The sequence below is a fragment of the Eptatretus burgeri genome, chromosome 6, assembly GCF_056783735.1.
Source record: "Eptatretus burgeri isolate ZD-2024b chromosome 6, Ebu_testis_v1, whole genome shotgun sequence".
In the NCBI taxonomy this organism is placed as follows: domain Eukaryota; kingdom Metazoa; phylum Chordata; class Myxini; order Myxiniformes; family Myxinidae; genus Eptatretus; species Eptatretus burgeri.
The window spans coordinates 81734864-81756922 of NC_140966.1; the positions used below are offsets into that span (position 1 = coordinate 81734864).

General features: G+C 44.8%; 1 protein-coding gene across 2 annotated transcripts in view; it reads left to right on the top strand.

Annotated features, from left to right (window-relative positions):
- FAF1 (Fas associated factor 1) overlaps window positions 1-22059 on the top strand; it is a 111216-nt gene that overhangs the window by 84206 nt on the left and 4951 nt on the right. For both annotated transcript variants that reach the window (XM_085885849.1, XM_085885850.1), the window contains exons 11-16: window positions 1148-1211; window positions 1368-1449; window positions 12114-12268; window positions 12393-12529; window positions 13199-13287; window positions 20185-20265. In XM_085885849.1, the coding sequence (XP_085741975.1) occupies window positions 1148-1211; window positions 1368-1449; window positions 12114-12268; window positions 12393-12529; window positions 13199-13287; window positions 20185-20265 (608 nt within the window). The remainder of the gene's footprint in view (window positions 1-1147; window positions 1212-1367; window positions 1450-12113; window positions 12269-12392; window positions 12530-13198; window positions 13288-20184; window positions 20266-22059) is intronic.

A 22059-nucleotide genomic window follows, 5' to 3' on the forward strand; every position in this document is an offset into this window, starting at 1 on the left:
AGTGGAGAATGGGAGGGCTTCTTAAAGACAAAACTAACAGGTCTGTGAGAGCCGGAATTCTTACTGGTTGGTAGGTGATCAAATACTTATTTCATGCAATAAAATGCAAATTAATTATTTAAAAATCATACAATGTGATTTTCAGGATTTTTATTTTAGATTCCGTCTTTCACAGTTGAAGTGTACCTATGATAAAAATTACAGACCTCTACGTGCTTTGTAAGTGGGAAAACCTGCAAAATCGGCAGTGTATCAAATACTTGTTCTCCCCACTGTATTTACACTTCAGTTGTACTTAGTTTATATTTATTGCCTGTTCTCCCAAATCTAATGCAAACATTGTTTTACGCAGTAAGGCCTTGCGTTACATGGATTTGGTTTACGGCTTTACGCTGTTTCGACTTTGCACACATAATTTTCTGTAAACTCTTCTGTTTTAACATTGATCCAGTCTCGCTTTCACACAATATTTTTCCGCTCTGTGGGTCATTTTCTTCTTCCTTTGCCGTCATGTTGTGTGCACTCAGCGGCACTGCTGCGGTGCACACGGTAACTGAGACACACAGAGCATACTGTACTTACTGTACCTATTTCCACGTCAACACTGCGTTCCGTATTATCGTAATCAATTCCTTTGTTTTCAGTTATTATTTCCCTTAGTGATTGTAAACCACCATGGCTCCCAAGAGAAAAACTATTGCTCGTGGTAAACTAATTGCAAAAAAGTCGAGATAAGTGAAGTCTTTGACACAGAGAGTGGAAGTTTTGGAGAAGCTTAGTCGAGGAAAGAGGGTGCCGCGTCACTGGGCAGACAACACGGTGTTAACGGGTCCAGTATTCACCAAATAAAGAAATGCACCGAAAAAATGATGGGTCGTGAATGTTCTTGTTTTTCACCACGAGCAAGAGTGATATTAAAAGTCTTAGAAAACAACTTTTTGTCTTGGAAAACTCCTGGAAATTTGGTCTTCCATGACTGTGCAAGCCATGTTTTAGACTTTTGAGGAACTGCCTCACATTTCTGAAAGCAGAACTTTTGAAAATGGTAGGGTGAGGATTTTAGAAAATTACACATGGGGAATTTGAAAGACGTACTAAGGAATTTGTTGTTGTTCCTATATTTTGCCTTTTTATCCTCTGCACCAAGTGCCGGTTGATGTTGAGAATGAGGTGGATGCACTAATGCACTTCATGGCTGAGTTCTCATCTCGGTAAGGTTAACTCCTTCAAATATCACATCATTTAATTACCACTTGTCTTCTCCTTCTCATCCTTATCCCCCTTTCCATCATATCTAAAGTTCACCAACCTCAATTTTGCTTCCATGCTTTTTGGCACACACACACTGTTTTACCGATTTCCTATAGATACGGAGAGCAACACCCTGTGTTCTTCATTGGCTCTTTGGAGGATGCCTGTCAGGAAGCTTTCTACTGTCCAGCTCAGGATGTATGTAACTTTCTCATTTTGTTGGATAGCTTGTGCTTCTTCATCTTCCCACCTCGATTTATTTCTTTCCAATCGACTTTGCACACTTTATTACATTTATTTCTACAAGACTCAGCATAAAATCACATGACCAAACAGTGCTCTCGGACAAAAATATTCTCCGGTGAATTGCTTGATGACCAATTTATTTTTGTTTTTGACAGGCCCAGCCATAATTGTTCACAATATGATAATCTAAAAACATGTTCTTTATAATCTTATGACTATATGTTGAACTATTTATTGTGGGGCTTGCAACATATAAGTGACATTTAGTACCAACGGTGCCACAAATGGCAGAGCCTGCACTACCTATTTCTAGAGAAAGAGGTGGACCTATACCACTTACTTCTAGACAACTGCATGGAGAAAATATTTGTGGTCCTACTCGCTGTTTGTGATCTGAATGGCAATGGATGCAACAGTTGAATATGCACATTTCATTGCTATCAACGCAGAAACAAAAGTCCTGCATTGGTACGTGCAAAACAAAGACAACCAGCACATTATTTGCTTGAAATCATTGCCATTCCTTATATATAAAACGATCGTTATATAGACGTCTGATTGTGTGAAGTGATACGAGTTCTCTACTTAGCCGTAAATAATCCTTTGGGACCACTGAGTTGCAATTCATATTGTTACGACTGTCGCGTCAGCCAATTGGCCCAGACGCATCGAGCCTTGTTGAGGGCCTTAATTACACCTTTACCCTTGCTCAATTTGGTTCTTCCGAGGTCGTTCGAGCAACACGTCGGATTCCTCCTCCCACCGAGCCACTTAGAATGATGACTTAGAGCGATTTCATCACACTCGATGGGGGACTGATCTGAACTTCTACGCCAATAGTCCTGTGAAATATGTCCTTTATAGGACTGACTCAATACTGATAGGGTCTCTGTCTCTGTCTCTGTCTCTGTCTCTGTCTCTGTCTCTGTCTCTGTCTCTGTCTCTCTGTCTCTCTGTCTCTGTGTCTGTCTCTCTCTCTCTCTCTCTCTCTCTCTCTCTCTCTCTCTCTCTCTCTCTCTCTCTCTCTCTCTCTCTCTCTCTCTCTCTCTCTCTCTCACTCACTCACTCACTCACTCACTCACTCACTCACTCACTCACTCACTCACTCACTCACTCACTCACTCACTCACTCACTCACTCACTTACATTTTTACGTTGAGTAAACTTACACATGCAATGCTGACAACTCTTCAACAAAAAAGCCTCAGCCTCCCCCTTTCCAAAGCTGTCCCATCTTTACTCTCACCCTGCTCCCGCTCATAAAAGCAAATGGGCATTCCCACGTCGAAACAGCGGAATATGTAACACTTTCTGGTCTCCTATCATGCTATCACAGACTTCACAAAAAGCTGTTGCAATTTTAAGGAAAAATAGTTGGAAGTAATTGCAAACCTGCATAACCTCCACAGTAAAAGCACTCCTTGAGAGGAAGGGTTCTATATGGTAAATTCGAAAATTCTAAAGTTGTAAATAATTCTAGAGTAAAATATAGAAAGTGTGAGCAGTCAGGTGAACTGTCCAACTAATGCGTGGAACTTGCACGCACGAATGCCCACATTGCTCCTTTTATATATAGACTAGTACGTGCCCGTAAAAAAAAATAATAACAATAAATAAATAAACCACACAGGCCGTTTCTTCGCTCTCGCGTGCCCGTACGTGCGTGACCCGGAAGTTCGATATTATTCGCAGTTACGATTATTCGCAAGTTATTTTTAATGCCCAATTATTCAATTAGCGCCAACGTATTTTACCTTTTCGCAATGTCGTGGCAAGGAAAAACAAATAGAAGAGAAGAGAGAAAAAAATTTACTTCCTGGTTCGGAGCATACCAGCACTCTGATGTTCCCGAAATTTATACACCGTCTAATATGAAAACGATCATAACTTGGGCCATTGTGTTTATCTATAAATGCGCATAAGAAATCGAGAAATTATTAGAATACACGAAGTCATCACTCTCCGGAAGCCCGTACGTTGTAACCGGTAATGGGGAACGTGGCTGTGCTTCCCTTCCCCATCGGCCACGGCCACGCAACAACGTGTCTTGCCATTGGTTGGTAAATAAATGGCCATAACTTGGGAAGCACTTGTCCGATTAATATAAAACCTTGAAAAGGCACACCCTCAGGTCCCCAGCAATATACCTGGCAAGTTTCAATTAGATCGGACCAGAGGTTGTCGAGAAACAGTGGTCACACACAGACACACACACAGAGATTGCTGGAATTATAGATAGATATACCTTTCGGTTGTATGATCATGCTAACATGAAAAACTGAAACAAGACCCAGTTCATTCATGTGTATATTTAAGAAACTAGTACGGGCCCGGAGGTGCGGGCCCGTAGGTGCGTGCCCGTAGGTGAGTGCCAGTATGTGCAGCCCTCTCTCGCACCCTCTCTTGCCCCCCTCTCTCTCCCCCCTCTCATGCCCCCCTCTCTTGCCCCCCTCTCTACCCCCTAGTCTCGCCCTTCCTCTCTCCCCCTTTTTATATATATATATATATATATATATATATATATATATATATATATATATATATATATATATATATATATATATATATATATATCCTTTTATATATAGATATACCTTTCGGTTGTATGATCGTGCCAACATGAAAAACTGAAACAAGACCCAGTTCATTCATGTGTATATTTAAGAAACTAGTACGGGCCCGTAGGTGCGGGCCCGTATGGGCCGTTCTATCATCTATCTCTCCCGTATGGGCCGTTCATAAAGTACATACAAAAATAAAAGTATTAACTTAAGAACCAGAACTCTCCGAGACAAATATTACATTTGAAGCTTTTGTCAGATTTAACAAAAACAATGGAACACAAGTTTATATGCACACTTACTTTCATTTATGACATTAACATTGTCTTGAGTGTCAATTTGTACTTTTATTTTCATAAATGATGTGCTGTGATATTAAAAGAAAAAGGTAAATTACACCGCAAGGGACTGCATCGTCATGACTTGCAAACATCGGTTCATAAGGAACTGCTGGCTTTGCAAGCGATTAGCGATGTATGAGGGGGGTGGGTGGGTGGTCACTAGCCTGCATACAGAGGGGGGTGGGTGGGTGGTCACTAGCCTGCATACAGAGGGGGGTGGGTAGTTTGGAAACCCGGAAGTAGAGCGTACGTACTTTATGAACTGCCCCTATTCCAGTCTGGCACAGAGTTACTTTCGACCTCTGGCAGAGATGACCGGCACTCCCGCTCGGGGTATTTTTTTAAAAGAAAATTGTTTGATTTTTTTTTTCCTTTATGTTTTTTTTTCCTGTTCGTTTGGTTTAATTATATATTTATAAGCAGACTCTTTTGCCCTTGGGTCAATTTTCCGTCAATCTATACAAACATTTTCTGGTGTTTATTTGTGTGTTTGTGCATTTGTTTGTGTGTGTTTGTGCTTTTGTACGTTATTATTTCATGGCCGATGGCTAATAATCCCAGAGCTTTTCATTGTCTAACATGCCCCAAAACCACTGCCGAGAGCAGCTCACGTAGCCAGATAGCGCTGAGTTCTCCACCCACTCCTTTCCCTGGGCAGTGCTGGGTGTGAATTGTGCCGGCTGGGGCAGTGCCGGGCAGCCCCTGATAGTGGGAAATAAAAGGAAATGACACAGCATGTGTGAATTGTTCTTCTTCAAACTGCTAAGCATTATGTTGCTGGGGATTGCAGCCACTCATCTGCAGGAGGGTTCTTTTGACATATGTTTCCAAAGGATATGGGACTTGATTAATTCGTAGGTATGCCTTGGACAGCCTTTGATATCCTGTAGGTATACCTTGGACAGCAAATTGAAAAATATAATTGTTCTATTTTGCCATTTTTCAGTTAACCAAGGAGTGCTTTGACATAGACTTTAACCTTATGGCATTCTTTGGCTGATGGCGAGGCTTAGAAGTTCATGTAACTGAACCTCTTCCAAAGAATGACAAAGGAAATATAGGCATAAACAGAGACATTTGAAGGATATTTTCATGAAACAGAATTCAAAAAGAACCACAAAGCTTTTCGTTGTGGACTCCTCAGGTGAAAATCACTCTTATCTGCCAAAACGAAGAAAAGATTTTCCAAACCATTTTCCAGGAGAGGTCGTTTATGTCGATGAGGAATAAGACTGTGCCCAAAACACTGCCTAGGGGAACTCCAGCCTCTATTAGAAGGGAGAAGAAGGTTTCATTGACAGCAACACACTGCTGCATGAGTGGAGGAAGTAAGAAATCCAGGAATGAGGGCAGACTCCTCACCACAGGCAAAGAGCTTGGCAAGAGGTCTCATTAGACACTCAAAGAACCTTTACGTGGTTTTCAGCGTATGAGGTGTATTCACATATCCTGAAATATCTGCATGGAACCAGTTATTACCTCCGCCACCAAAGGTTAAGGGGGTTATGTGTTTTTCGGTCATCTCTATCATCTCAGTAGAGATGACCTAATAACCCCAGTCTCGAAGTCTGTCTGTACGTCCGTCCATCCATCCGTCTGTCCACAATCAAACCGAGTGGAGACAAATAACCAATAGTGGAATGGATAGAGGTCGATGAGACATGCACAACGATATAACTTTCAAGGTCGTCCAAGGTCGAGGTCAACGTCACGAGGCTGTCAAAGTTCCGAAAATCGTCGATTTCAAATCGTATCTCCTCCATCATTTATCAAGAGAGATCAAATGTTATTAGTGATTCAGATACTACGGAGTATTATCTAGAACAACACGAGCCATTTTTTTGAAATTTGCTCTCGTTCCGATTTTATAGCCCTTCAAACTTCGTTCTGATTCCCCGTATGGGCCGTTCATAAAGTACGTACATGCAAAAATAAAAGTATTAAAAAATTAAGAACCGGAACTCTCCGAGACAAATATTACATTTGAAGCTTTTGTCAGATTTAACTAAAACAATGGAACACAAGTTTATATGCACACTTACTTTCATTTATGACATTAACATTGTTTTGAATGTCAATTTGTACTTTTATTTTCATAAATGACGTGCTGTGATATTAAAAGAAAAAGGTAAATTACACCGCTAGGGACTGCATTGTCATGGCTTACAAACATCGGTTCATAAGGAACTGCTGGCTTTGCAAGCGATTAGCGATTTATGAGGGGGGTGGGTGGGTGGTCACTAGCCTGCATACAGAGTGGGGGTGAGTGGTTTTGAAACCCAGAAGTAGAGCGTACGTACTTTATGAACTGCCCCTATTCCAGTCTGGCACAGAGTTACTTTCGACCTCTGGCAGAGATGACCGGCACTCCCGCTCGGGGTATTTTTTTCTCCTCTTTGTCTGTTTGTTTGTTTGTTTGTTTGTCTGTCTGTCTGTCTGTCTGTGTGCAGGGTATCTTAAAAAGTTGTAGACTGATCCAGGTGAAATTTGGTGGGCAGGTTAGGTGTGTGACAAGGACGAAATGATTAGAATTTGGTGAAAATCCTGATCCAGATCTGACTACGAGAATTTTTAAAAGTGATTCTTCACCATTGAGACATCGGGCCAAAAACGATATTTAGCACGATATTTCAAAAATGTATTGGGCCAGATATGTTATTGTGGATCAGGCATTGCGTGGCGGAGGTCTGTGCTCTTCCGAGTGCCCTTCAAGTTGTCTGTTATCTGTCATTTTTTTGTAAATTTTTCAATTAGAATTGATAACAAAATGCATCACTATACTATGACAACAAAAGCTCTTTTTCATGATTCAAACGACCTCTTAAGGATGGCAAAACACGTTAATATATGAAGAAAAATAAAACAGGTCTGGAGACGGCAATTCGCAATTTTCTAAGTTCGTGACCTTGTGACCTTGACCTTGACGAAAATGAAAAATCGAGCTCGTGGGGCTATGCAGGTGCCATTGGGCTAACCAAATACCGAAACCTCTGCCAGATTCGACAAACCCCCTCGGAGAAGATGCAAATTGAAATCGCCTACCCCCTAAAAACGCATGTTTTTTGGGCATGGCTCCACCCATAATGGGCGCACTATGCCCATTCTCAGGAAAACACAACTAGATCATGATGTAAACCTCCCACCAAAATTTTATCAGGATCGGATCAAAACCCACGGAGCTATGCTCGGGACAGACAGACAGACAGACACAGACAGACAGACACAGACAGACAGACACAGACAGACAGACACAGACAGACAGACACAGACAGACAGACACAGACAGACAGACACAGACAGACAGACACAGACAGACAGACACAGACAGACAGACACAGACAGACAGACACAGACAGACAGACACAGACAGACAGACACAGACAGACAGACACAGACAGACAGACACAGACAGACAGACACAGACAGACAGACACAGACAGACAGACACAGACAGACAGACACAGACAGACAGACACAGACAGACAGACACAGACAGACAGACACAGACAGACAGACACAGACAGACAGACACAGACAGACAGACACAGACAGACAGACACAGACAGACAGACACAGACAGACAGACACAGACAGACAGACACAGACAGACAGACACAGACAGACAGACACAGACAGACAGACACAGACAGACACAGACAGACAGACACAGACAGACAGACACAGACAGACAGACACAGACAGACAGACACAGACAGACAGACACAGACAGACAGACACAGACAGACAGACAGACAGACAGACAGACACAGACAGACAGACACAGACAGACAGACAGACACAGACAGACAGACAGACACAGACAGACAGACACAGACAGACAAGCCGGTAGGCGACGAGGGATTCGCAAGGATCGAAGCGCTGGATAGGATGCTTTTCATTCTGACCGATCCACCGACGAAGATTCATTGCCTGGACGTATTGGTTCACAGACAATTGTTCTTCTGCCTGGCAAGATTTTTCCTATTGCGTATTTTGCCAACTGGCACTCCTCATAAGAAATGACAGGAAATAAACACCCTATTTTTGAAGGACTCAGGTCAGGTCAGGTATGGGAGCATGTGCCAGAACAGCGCGTCGCTGCGTCCACTTTCCGCCGGAACTCCAGGGGCTTCCATCTGGCCTTCCCCCAGGCAGATGCCAGGCCTATCCCCATCTCCTTGAGATGCTGGTCAACCTGCTGCAACCAGGAGGCATGTGGTCAGCCCATTGGCCTCCTCCACTCACGAGACTCCCTCGCTGAGAGAATCTGGTGAGCAGGATCAGCGTCAGGAAAACGAGCCACATGTCCATACAGCTGCAACTGACGCTCACGGACCATGCAGGTAAGAAATCTCATCCGAGTCTCTCTCAGCAACCGCTCGTTGGACACAAAATCCGACCAGCGATAGCCAATGATTCTCCAAAGAGACCTGGTACCAAAGGAATTAAGCCTCTGTCTCAGATCCTTAGTCAGAGTCCAAGTCTCGCATCCATAGAGCAAGACTGGAAGCACCAAGGACGTGAAGACTCGGACTTTCGTCCTCCCACACAGGTACCGGCAGCGCCACACCCCATGATCCAGTGAATCCATGACTCCCCAGGCCCGACCCAGACGTCTATTGACCTCTGACTCACAGCCAGCAGAGACATGAATATCACCGCCAAGGTAAGTGAATCTCTCCACGACCTCAACATCCTCACCACAAATAGACACAGACAGGACAGCAGCATCCAAGATGTCATTGAAAGCCTGGATCTTAGTTTTGACCCAAGAAACCCGTAATCCCAGTGGCTCCGACTCCTCATTCAGCACCTCGAGGGCCCCCAAAAGGATATCTAAAGTCTCCGCAAAGATGACTGCATCATCTGCGAAATCAAGGTCCAAGATCTTGACATTTCCAAACGATGCACCACAGCTTGATCTTTCCGACATCCTCCCTAAAATCCAGTCCATACAAGTGCTGAAAAGTGTGGGGGCCAGTACACACCCCTGACGAACTCCAGTAACAACTGGAAATAAGTCAGAGATGGTACCACCACACATCACAGCACTCTCAGTACCAGAGTAGAGTTCAGACATCAGATCGATCAGTTTTGGTGGCACCCTACGAAGACTAAGAATCCTCCAGAGGGCATCCCGATTCACTGAATCGAACGCTTTACAGAGATCAACATAGGCTGCAAGCAGCTCCTGCCGAAACTCTCGACTGCGTTCGGTGAGGACATGAAGAGCAAGGATACGGTCAATCATTAACCTCTTTGGTGTAAAGCCTGACTGCTCTGGATGCTGGTGCTCAAGCAGATGGTGGCGAACCCTATCAAGAATTATCCGAGCAAAGACCTTGCCCGGCACCGAAAGCAGCGTCACCCCTCGGTAGTTGTTGCAGTCTTGGCGATCACCCTTCCCTTTCCAGAGAGGGACAACAAGGCCCCTCTTCCAATCAGTTGGGATGATGCCTGTGTTCTAGGCAGAGCACAAAACTGCATGCAACGACACGAGTGCAGCATTTCCACCAGCCTTGAGAAGTTCAGCATGGATGCCACAGATCCCTGGAGCTTTACTCCGTTTCAACCGGTTCACCGCAGCCCGTGTTTCCACAAGCGAAGGTGGACGACAGTTGATTGGAGGGTCAGCAACAGGGATTGCAACACCCATGACGTCCAACTCGACAGCTGGGGGATTGGCCTGGTTCAACCGCTCAAAGTAACTTGCCCAGCGGGCCTTCACTTCAGACTCCTCTGTTAAGAGCCTACCACTCTCTGTTCTAACTGCAGTGCTAGGAGGGATGTGCTTGGATGAACGCAATGCGCGAATTCCCCTGTAAGCGGGACGAGAATCACCTGTCCACAGGTGATGCTCTACCCCCTCACAGATTACTCGCACATAGGCCTCCTTGTCCACCCTTAGTGCACGTACAGTTTTACGCCTCAGCTCCCTGAACAGCTCAGCTCTGCCATTCAGCCTGGCCCTGCGACTCTGGTCAATGGTATCCAATGTCCCTTGAGAGACAAAATTCTTCTTTGCCCTGTGGGGTGAGTTCCAAGACATCCACCGGCAACATCAAGGATGGTGGTCTTGAAGGTATTCCACAACTCTTCAGGACCCCCCCAAAGCACCCAGACACCCCAAATGTCCACTCAGCCTGTTCGCAAACTCCTCAGCTACTCTCTCATCCTTGAGCTTGCCAACATCCAGCCTCTGCTGGGATGGTACCATTCTCCAGGATTTAAGGTGCAGCTTTAGAGTTGCTACAACAAGCCGGTGGTCAGTATTGAGGAACTGAGCACTACGGTAGACCCTGCAGTTCTGCATCATCCTCCAGCGACCGTCAACGAGGACATGGTCAATATCCTTTGCCACACCGCCAGCGTTGGAATACCAAGTCCAGCGATGAGCTTGTGGGTGCTAAAACCATGAACCAGCCACCCTCAGTCCATGACTTCTTGCAAAGTCAAGGAACTTAGTGCTATTCTGGTTCATAGTTCCTGACCCATGACGACCAACACATGTCTCATAACCATCCCTATCAGTTCCAGTCGCTGCATTGAAATCCCCCAAGACTAGAAGTATATCTCGTCTGGGGCACTGATTAACCACAGACTCGAGCGTGGTGTAGAATGTGTCCTTCACGGTGAGGTCACTCGCCTCAGTCGGAGCAGAAACAGAGACCAGGGAAATGACACCCAAGGAGTGACGAATCCTTAGTCTCATCATACGCTTGTTGACCGGTGTTACCTCAATTATCATTGGGGTCAGCTTATTGGACACAGCTACAGCAACTCCTTGAGTATAGCAACCAGACCAATAGTAGGTGTAACCACCCACCATTATCTTGCCGCAATCCGGTCTCTGAACCTCAGAGAGTGCTGCAATACCGATGTCCAAACGCTTGAGCTCAGATGATAACAGAGACAGGTGATCATCCTCTCTTAGGGATAGGACATTCCAGGCGCCCAACCGAAGTTACCGCCTCAGGTTAACCTAAGAAGACAATTGTTATGCTATATTTAGCTAAGTTGCCCCACTAGGTTATGATGTGTCCATAAAGGTGGAAAAAGTCTGATTTAATGCAATTTAATTCCAGGCTATAAGGCAACAATAATATGTGTGACCCCCTTTTCCCTTGAGAACTTCCTTAATTCTATTTGGCATTGATTCAATAAATTTATGGATTATGCTTGACTCATCTTTTCTCCAATATTTTTAATGCACTCCAAAGCATAATCAGACTGCTCACGTAAGTTGAGCTTTCTCTCAAATGTACTGACCCTTCATTTATTCTGTTAAGGCAAAGTTTCAGTCAATTGTAACTATAATAAATGAAAGAACATAAATAAATATCTTCAATATCAGGAAAAATTGCTGTTTGATATCGTGGCATGACAAAGTTTGGCGTTGAATCAAGTGGACTCGTGTGTGTGTGTGTGTGTGTGTGTGTGTGTGTGTGTGCGTGTGCGTGTGCGTGTGCGTGTGCGTGTGCGTGTGCGTGTGTGTGTGTGTATGTGTGTGTGTGTGTGTGTGTGTGTGTGTGTGTGTGTGTGTGAGAGATCTTGAGTAGTCCATTAATATTGGAGTATTATTGTTCCAAATCTTTCTCCCATGTCATTGTGGAATTGCTTATTAGTTTACTTTAAAGTCATTAAATCCCTCATTATGTTCTTTATTTTTAATAGACATTGTAAAAGTTGGCGATTTATTTCTATATGTCTGCAGAGGAAACTTCTGGCGGTGTATCTGCACCATGACAGCAGCATCCTTGCTCACGTGTTCTGCTCTCAGCTTCTCTGTGCAGAGTCGGTCATTGCATTCCTTTCTCAGAGCTGTATTTCCTGGGCTTGGGACGTCACCAACGAATCCAGCCGAGCTCGGTCTTGTTTTGCAGACTCACCAGTGCTAAATACCTCACCTTCAAATGCTGTGATATCTTTTTGCAACAGTTGTACTATGCCCAATCATCATGTGCTCTCTTCCCTGCTCGCCCATCCTTTTCAGGCTCCTGAGCCTTTGCTCGCGTCACTTTGGCTCGGGTGCTGCACAGACCCTCCGTGCATACTCCCCTGAACAGTTTCCACTGCTGCTGCTAATTTCGGGCAAGAGGAATGCTAACGAGGTCATCTCTGTCACTACAGGTGAGAGCTTCCTCACCACATGTGACACACAGTGGTGGTTCCATAACAACCATAATAAAAGGTTTCCTTAATATCAAAAGAAAAACAAAAGCAGGATGTAATTTGAGCTAGGGGAACATGTCATTTGTTTGTTTGCTTCAAACTTGTTTTCACTGTTCATGAAAAATTTGGGGTTTTAGTTATTCATTTATGTTTTTGTTTTTTATCTTTTTAAATATCCCAGTCGTGGGGGTTGGCAGGATAGCCTGGAGGTATGCATACTCGCCTTTAAGCGACCCAGCTACAAACTGTCATCTTGGTGTTGAACAGGCAAAGCGAGTCATCAGTGTGTGTGCCGTCCCTCAGATGGACATTAAACTGGGTGTCCCGTCTGCCAGCATTAGTTGGTGGACGTTAAGGATCCCACAGTATCCTTCACGAAAGGTAGGCGAGCTATCGTCTGCACTCTGATCAAATTCCAAATTCCTGCTCTCACCCTTTTAGTTGAGTGTCAGGCTGAACCAGCCGGTCCGTGAGAGGCGTGTGCCAAAACCACGTTAACAAAAATACAAAACCCTTTGTCCGTTCGAGACTAGCAATGTTTTTTTTCTTGTGTTTTGGTGCCCATTTGCGTCGCTAATCAAACGTGGTATGCTGACAAGAATATTCTCCCTGCCATGACCTCCTTAGGAAACACAACTCTTGACGAGCTGATGATGAGGTTGATGCACGCGATGGACATATTCACAGAACAGCAACAACAGGATATACATGATGAGGTTCTCTTTTTTACAATCTTCTTTTTACAAACAAACATTTTTGCGCAATGTCACACAAGCTATCACATTATTTCCCTTTGTCATACCTTTTGTTTGGTGTCGTGTGTCCAATGTGCTGTGCATGCCTTTCTTTGTTTGAGATTTTATATACCTGTACAGGGCATCTCAACGTAAGCAATTTATGTCTCTGTGAATGTTTTGGTAAAGGGAGAATACTCGCACTATAATGGCGTATGATCGTGATTTTGCATGCATGTATTATTGTGTGCGTCACGTGTGTCAACTCTCCTGCATTGAGTGGGATACTTATGCAACAAGCTCTTCTCTCCTTTTCCCACACCACATGTGCAAATATAAGTGCTGTTGATCTGATTGAAGGGTGGCTTGATTGTTGCATTGACACCACGTTCATTTTTAAATGCTTTGAATGAGCCAACAATGTTTAGCACTTTGGGATTTGTGACGTTAAATGTGTGACTCAGTTGTTGTATAGTCCTGGACAGTTCTCTCGAACAAGAGTTAGACAAAGAGAGAGAGAAAGAAGAGACAAGAGGAAATGGGCTGGTCTATGGGGACCGATCAGCACACTGATTGTGACCGCACTGCCCTGATGAATCCGGGCAGCAGGGAAGAATGGGGAAGGTTTGGCTCCTGACTTGCATCGGGAGTGGTACAGCCACCGTGAAGAGTCATCCCCGATAGGTGACTCAATTGAGTATTTGAGTCACGAGGAAGGCGTTTACAAACTTTAAATAACGTTGTTGGTAAAAATATTTAAATCAAAAAGGAAATAAAATGATTTTTCCAACTCCATATTTGGCTTCATGACTTCCTCGACTCTCGAAGCCAGCATGTGGCTCTAAATTGTATCCTTTCATCTCCTCTCCCTGTTAAGGCTGGAGTGCCTCCAAGGCAGTGTTCTGGCTCCAGTCTTATTCATGATCTTCATCAATGATCTCTATTACTCTGGAAAATCCTCTTTATTTATTTGCTGATGACTCCACCCCCTGCCATGACATCCCCAATCCTTCAGACAGGTAGGCTGCAGCTGCCTCACTCTCTGCAGATCTGGGTAAAATCACAAGCTGGTCCAACACGTGGAACATGTCTTTCAATCCTGACAAATCTCACTATCTCTCTCCGAAAGGACTGTATGGCAAACCCTCCAATCTACTTTCTTTAAAATCCTCTTGAGGAAGTTCAGTCATTCAAACTCCTGGTCTCACTGTCAGCCATGATCTTTTTGGGGCAAACGACATATCGAAGTTGGCCTCCAAAGCCAGCCACCGACTGGACACCCTCCATCATACAAAGTCCTTCCTTGGCACACCTGAACTCCTATCCAGCTATAAGGCCTTCATCCGCAGCTTGATGGAGTACTGCTCTCCCCTCTGGGCTGGCTCCTCTGCCTCACTTTGCTCAGCTTGATGCCATGGAAACCAAGGCCTTCAAGATCATTGGAATCTCACACGATGAAGCTGAGTCTATGGGTCTATCACTTTGCCATTGCAGACAGGTAGGTGGTGTCTCTGTCTTCTCCTGCCTCCTTTCTGGGCTTGTACCCTATGCTCCTTCCGTGATTTGTCCCCTCCAGGTTTCTGTGAATGCTTGGTGTTGGCTTAATGGTTAGGGTGGCGGGCTTGGGATCCCAGGGTCCCGAGTTCAAATCCCGCTCGCTTTTTGATTTAATACCAGGTGGGGTTGACTCGGCCTGTCATCCTTCAGAGGTCGGCAAAATGAGTACCAGCTTGCTGGGATGATTGAGCCATTCGAGTTTCCTGCGTTGGAGTGGCCACCCATCCAGAATTGTGCCCAATAGCCCAGGAGACTGCTTTGGCAGCACCAATGCTCTGTACAGATTATGGTCCCAAGGGATGGATGGATGGTTTATTCAGGGCACAAATGGTCAACCTTCAACCCCCTTCTGGTTACACCACCCAAATCCAGGATCATTTTTCATGTCCACTCATTCGTTCCTCTTTTTTTCCCGCCTGTGCAACCAACTTCCACATTCTCCTCAATCTCGTATTTCCCTCCAGGTCTTCAAGCCAGCTGTTCACGATCATCTCAGATCGTCCCCAATCCAAAACCATGATCTTTTCTACCCTCGCTAACTCACCACAATCCCTCCTCCTTCGAAATTTCCATTTTTCCCTCCTGAGAGTTTCCTTATTGTATCCATTTTGTCCACCCTAGGCATCCTCTCTTGCCCTCCAATCCTCACCACACCCATTTTTGTCCAAGTCTGCCTCTATCTTTGCCTTTAACTCTGCTGTTGGTGTTTCCCACCTCTCTCTACTGTTCCTTTTGTCCTGGTGTGTCTCGATCCGTTTAGTGTACTAATTCTAGCTCTTCTACGAGCCTGAGGAGGCCTTCAGCTTTGTCCTTCAGCTTCATACAAAAAAGGCCTTCAGCTTTGTCCTTAGTATGTGGTCCGACACACTCATTTCAACCAAACCACTCATGCTCTGTAGTTTGCTACCTCTTCTCAGCAATGCTTTCAAGAAGCAACGTATTGAGCATTGAGATTGATTGAGACAAGCATGAGCTAACATGCATTTCTTTTCTTTCGAGAACATTCATACATATATTTGTAGCAATATTATTGACGATTTCTGCACTCGATCATTGTCTTTCACGTAAAAGGTAATAAAACAACGCACTTCGAGATACTTGACATCACTTTTGAAAGTAATGGTTTTCCACCAATCACTTGTACCAGTATTATAACCAGTGCAAGTTTAATGTATGTTCTTCAGTCTTGCATAAACACACACACTACAACTTTGCTTGCCACAATTATTTGCTTAAAGATCCCTCATCAGCTAAAATTACAACAAAGTAGAGGATGGTGGTGTTGTACGTAGATTTAATTACGACTTATAATATTAGTAACGTTCATGAATAATTAATGTCATTATTAGTATAAAACAGTTTTTAGGTCAGTTCGCTGACCTCATATAACCGTTCGATATCCTCAGATCCGTCTGTCAATAATTTTTATTTTTCTATCTCCTCCTCGACGTCTCGGCCGATTGAGTTCTAACTTTACACGATGATTATACTAGTTGCTCTCTATATATCGTCTGACCCCTTTTTCACATTTTCGTCTCGGGATCAAGGTTACAGGGTCATCAAGTGCAAAATAACCGATTGGTCGAATGGCCGATAAGGAAGCATCGGACGGCTATAATGTATAATGGGTTTCATAGGGATTATTAAGAAGATTTAATTCGACCAACTAGTTTCTTGTTACCTCTGTCGTCTGGCCCTGTTTATTGGGCAACACAAGGTCCGTTGACTTCAACGTGGCTCCGCGCGGTTATTTTAAGTTCAATTTAAATTCTGTTTTCACTTTTCATAGTCGCTAAGGCCTTAGTTATTTTATAACTTGGTTTGCACAGTTCTTCAGCTAAAATGTAGGGTCGGTAGGTCGAAATATAAATATAATTTCAATTTTTAGAAATTACATATTTTTATGATTTGTTTTCGGATGTTCCATGGAAAAGATAAGAAGGCATTGAAGATGGAAGACCATTCAAATGCAGGATGCCCATGTTCACTGTATCATCTGATGTGAAAAACAATAAAGAAGGATTAAAACTTGTTTTTACAATATAGTCAACACGCTCAAAACGGTCAATCAGAGCCATAACCAGCTCTTACTTTTCAGCGGGCATCTGATCGTACCGTCTCCCCATCCCCTTGAGCATATCAAAGGCTGATTTCTGGGCCGTTGAAGGCTGAATATCAGCATCTCGCAGGGAAACTTTGACGTACTTGGCACCGAAAACTTTCAATACGAACAGCGGTGTACAACTTTCGATGGAAACAAAATCGGCATGATCGAGAGTAGCCTGCGAATCATCCCTGCTGCTGCACTGAATTGATGCAATAGTTCGGCCAGAATATTCATCGTCAAGATGTTGCATGATTAAATCACCAATACAGTCTCTCAAATTTATACCGCTGACATACTTCTTAATGATCACTTTCGCCCCAGAAATCACAGTCAATCTGAACCACGCTTGCCACTGCTCAGACGCCATGACCGAAGACTACTGCACAGCTCTACTACGCAGTTTGCTTAAAGGGGACTCAGCCATTTGGTGCGCGCACGCTAAATTCTATTTTGAAAATAAATGCCGACACTTACATTTCGGTTTTTGAAACTTTTGCACCTTCGATGGAAAATTTATCAATATTGTTACGGATTCGCGCCCGCCGGCGTGCTGACGGCCACGTAACTCGAATCGCGGCACGTCGCCCACCGGACGGACAATCCAGTCGTGACCCTCTCGGACTAACGCCGGGAACCAGTCACGGGTGGACCTTTCGGTCTCACCGCGATCGAGCCAATCGGCCCCCGCGTGGGATAGGGTTGCTCGCCAAATTCGACCTACCTAAGTACCCACACGGAGGGTAGACCGGGCGATCGCACCTCGCCGCAGGTCGACTTCGGACACGGGCCACTTAAGCGACCCGTTCCGTACTATCGGGATAACCGAGCGGTGTTATCGTCGGCCTCGACGGTTCGATTAATTATCGGGCGTATTCAGCCCACTACCAACCCTTTACGTGAAGCAAGATGAGGATTCAATGAAAGAAATGACGAAGCGAAGCGGGAAACAGTTCAACATAAAGCACATTTATTCGCGATGAACGGAAAGCACACATATACAATTCCACCAAAAGCACATAGAAAAGAAGAAGACAAAAAGCAAATGCGACAATGCAGATCTAATACCGACTACGCGAGCACACGGCAACACTTATACAATTTTACTTCACAGACGGCGCCGACAACACATATTCCCAAAGCAAAAGAAAAGAGAACCACCCTCCAGGATGAGGGGGTAGGCGGGCCTGGGGCCGAGACCGTGTCGGGCCTACCCATCTGGTGATGAGACGCGGAGCGGCGGTGGTGCCTCAACTCCGCGGGCCTCGCGGACAGTGTCTGGTAGGGGGTGGGAAGGGGGCCCCCTTTGGTCGCACTATCTCAGCGCGGGGGGAAACAGGAGGGGGTTGCTGATGCTCGGGGAAAGGAGGATTTAACCCTGTCTCGGGTCCCGCGGCGAGCGTCTCCACCTCGGTCGCGTTGCTGGCCTCTCTGGTGTGCAGCTCCCGGCACCGACGCGAGCACCCCCTCGTCCGTCTTCGCCGCCGCACCCTCTCCACAGCTCCGCCGACAACTCGTTCCAACGCACAGCTCGTTCCAACGCGCAACTTCTGCTTCTTCTTCCCAACTCCACCGACTGCGAAGTCTTAACTGCCTTGACTGACGAACGCGGTCGCTTATATAAGCCCCGTGGCTTCGCCTTTGACCCCCTGCCTTCGACCTTTCACCTCGCTCCCCATTGGCCCGAGAAAAAGTGGGCGTGAATGCATTTTGATCCATGAATTTGCATATAGCGACCGCCCTCCAACGCCCTGGAGGCGGGGCCAAATCGCCCCTCGCTCACCGATTGGACGGAACAAAAGTGGGCGTGAGTCGTTTTTGATCCGTTTTTCTGCGGAAAGTCCGTGGTTTTGTACACGCTGTTCGGCGCGCGCCCTGCACGAGTCCAATACCGGTACCCACAAGCGGCGCAAGAACGGTGGCGATGCGACGGTTGCGAGGTGTGACGGTAAAGGTCGTGGCTGTTGTGGTGAAGCGGCGTTGTGGTGGGTGGTTGATGTTGTGATGACTGTTGAGACGTGGTTGGTGGTGGTAATAATGGCGGTTGGTCCAAAATAAAGATAGTAAAAGAAAAACGGCTATCCTGAAGAGTCGCAGCACGCATGAATGACATGTATTCCCACTAGACAACGGGTTTGGGCCTAACTACACATATACTTACCGAGATATCTCACCTAAGGGACCTGAATGGTGGTTTGCGAATTTGGTCAACCACAACAATATAAAGGGCTAAAAATGTGTTTTATATTTATATTTCATTTCGGCAAATATACCGTCCGCGGATCTGTAAACCAAGTTATAAAATAACTAAGGCCTATGGTTGAATAACACTCGGTTGCATCAAGTTTTGTGAAAATTGAATGTTTATAGCCTCGGTTTGTGTGGAATGCATTGCAGCGAGGGGTAGCTTCCATCAGTTTCCATGCCATATAACAAGGCTGTCTTAAGTTCTAGTTGATTTCTCTTTTCACTTTTGGGACCTTCTGGTGTAGCTACACGTTTAATGAAGATAATTTTCGTGCAAATCCGCTCAGAAACACTTTTCATGAGGAAAATGTATTCAATTCAAATAACCGTGAGACTCTGGAAGGGACACCACATGCTTTCCGTTCACTGCTTCACCTCGTAACCTGTCCTCCTGAGGGACTGCTTATTCGTAGCGTCTGTGAGATTCATGTTTATATATTTCGATGGTTTGTGGATGTGCTCTACAAGTATCTGAAAGAATTCCAGTGATAAACGGATGTTTTAAGATTTTGTTAGGGCATTTCATCCGACGGCGAGCTGGCTGGTCACGTGACGCCGCGCAGACGTGCAGGTAGCGAGTGATTGAGCTTCTCGGTGGCCCGAGTACGAGGCTCCTTTTTAGTTGGGGTCCAGCTCTGTCCTGGATACAGCCATTAAATGCACATACTTGGAGTATTTATTTCATGGCCCTAAACACGGGTTTGAAAATAGTATAATGATGTTGGGAATGATTCCTAGAATATGGAGATTTTTGCTTCGAGCAGCCTCACGCGTTTATTTTAAATTCATTTTGAATTATGTTTTCACTTTCGGTTGTTGCTAAGGTTGATTAACACTCGGTTGCATCAAGTTTTGTATCCGAGCGGACCATCAAACCCGCTCGGGTGTATTTTTTAGTTTGTACTTGTTTGTGTTTTTGTTTTAACTGCCCCTCTCTCCTCTCCCCTCTTCCCCTGTCCCTCACTTTTCAGGAAGAACGAGCAGCAAGAGAGAGTATGAAGCGGGAGCAAGATGAGGCCTATCGGCTGTCTTTGGAAGCAGACCGCGCTAAGGTTTGAGTTCTCATGCCATATGTCATTGGTTTTTGTTATTTTTGTGAATCATCTGGTGTTGGTGACGAGCATTTGTTGACTTTGATAAACATTCAATGAGGAGGATATTATACATTGTGTGTCGTTTCCATGACACTATGGGTGGATCTTCTGCTCTTCAGGAATTGTGACCTCATTGACCTGAAAATTTGTTGATGGCGTTTCTATCATCATTCGTATGCAGCAGTAGGTATGGGGTTCACATCAGTTCTTGCAGGGGCGTGGCTGTGCCGCTGATGCAGTGCCCCCTGTAGGTTAGAGCAATAATTTAGATTTTGTTCATGGTGCCGTCAATAGCTCGTCCATCTTAGTGAAGGACACGGTGGGCTCTTTAACGTCCACCAACTAATGCTGGCAGTTAGGATGCCCAGTTTAACGTCCACCAACTAATGCTGGCAGTTAGGATGCCCAGTTTAACGTCCATCCCAGGGATGACTATTGGCTGTCCTTGGACGCAGACCATGCTAAGGTCCGAGTTCTCATGCAACATGTCATTGGTTTTTGCTATTTTTGTGAATTATCTCCTCTCCCTTTCATCAAAGACATATGATTGACAAAAAATATAAACGTCCTGCCGGCGAAACACCAGGATGACAGTTTATTGCTGGGATGACAGTAGGCTAACCTTCTCGCCCATTGATGAGGTGATGTGCAGTTAATTGTTCCTTCTTCATGACATTTTACCACATACAATGGCCTGCAAAAGTATTCACTTCTGACCAATAATTCCACATTTAGATGATTATGATTTATGAAGAACAATTTTTCCAAATGAATTTTTTTATTCATAACTGAAGAGATCAAACTAATTACTGTTATAGTTGAAGGAGGTTACATGTCAGGAATACCTACAAATAACATGTACAAATCAAAATTGACTGGTTGTAAAAGTATTAAGCCCCCTCGGTCAGTACTTGGTGGAATCACCTTTTGCAGCAATGACTGCTATGAGTATTTTTGGGTAGATCTCCACCAGGTTTGTACAGTGAGTGGTGAAATATTTGCTCATTCTTCACATGAAAATTGCTCTCGTTCTGCCATGTTTGTTGGGGATTGTCGATGGACTGCAATCTTCAAGTCTCGTCATAAATGTTCCTTTGGGTTCATGTCAGGACTTTGACTGGGCCACTCAAGAACATTTATTTTCTTATTATTCAGCCACTCCAGTGTGGCTTTATCTTTGTGCTTCGGATCATTGTCCTGATGAAATGTGAATCTCCTACCCAGTTTCACATTCATGGCCCACTCAAGCAGGGTTTCATCAAGGATTCTGCTGCACTGTCCATTGCCCCTGCTGTCCTGACAAGCTTGCCTGTCCCTGCCAATGAAAAGCAGCCCCATCACATGATGCTGCCACCACCATGCTTGACAGTAGGAAGGGTGATTGGTTGTGTTCGGCTTGCGCCAGATGTGACGCTTTGAATTTAGACCAAAAAGTTCCAATTTTGTCTCGTTTGAACACAAAAACTTTCCTCCACATGCCTGCAGTATCATTAAGATGCTTTTTAGCAAACTCCATATTCAGATGCGTCTTTTTCAGTAATGGCTTTTTTCTTGCCACCTGTCCATAGAGGCAAGCTTTGCAAAGGGAACGGGATATTGTTAATTGATAAACACTGACCCCCATCTCAGATATCGAGCCTTGCAGATCTTTCAAAGTCATTGTTGGATTTACAGTGACATCCCAAACCAGTTTTCTCTTTGCACTGCTGCTGAGTTTGGATGGGTGACCTGATGTTGGTGGAGTCTGGGTGG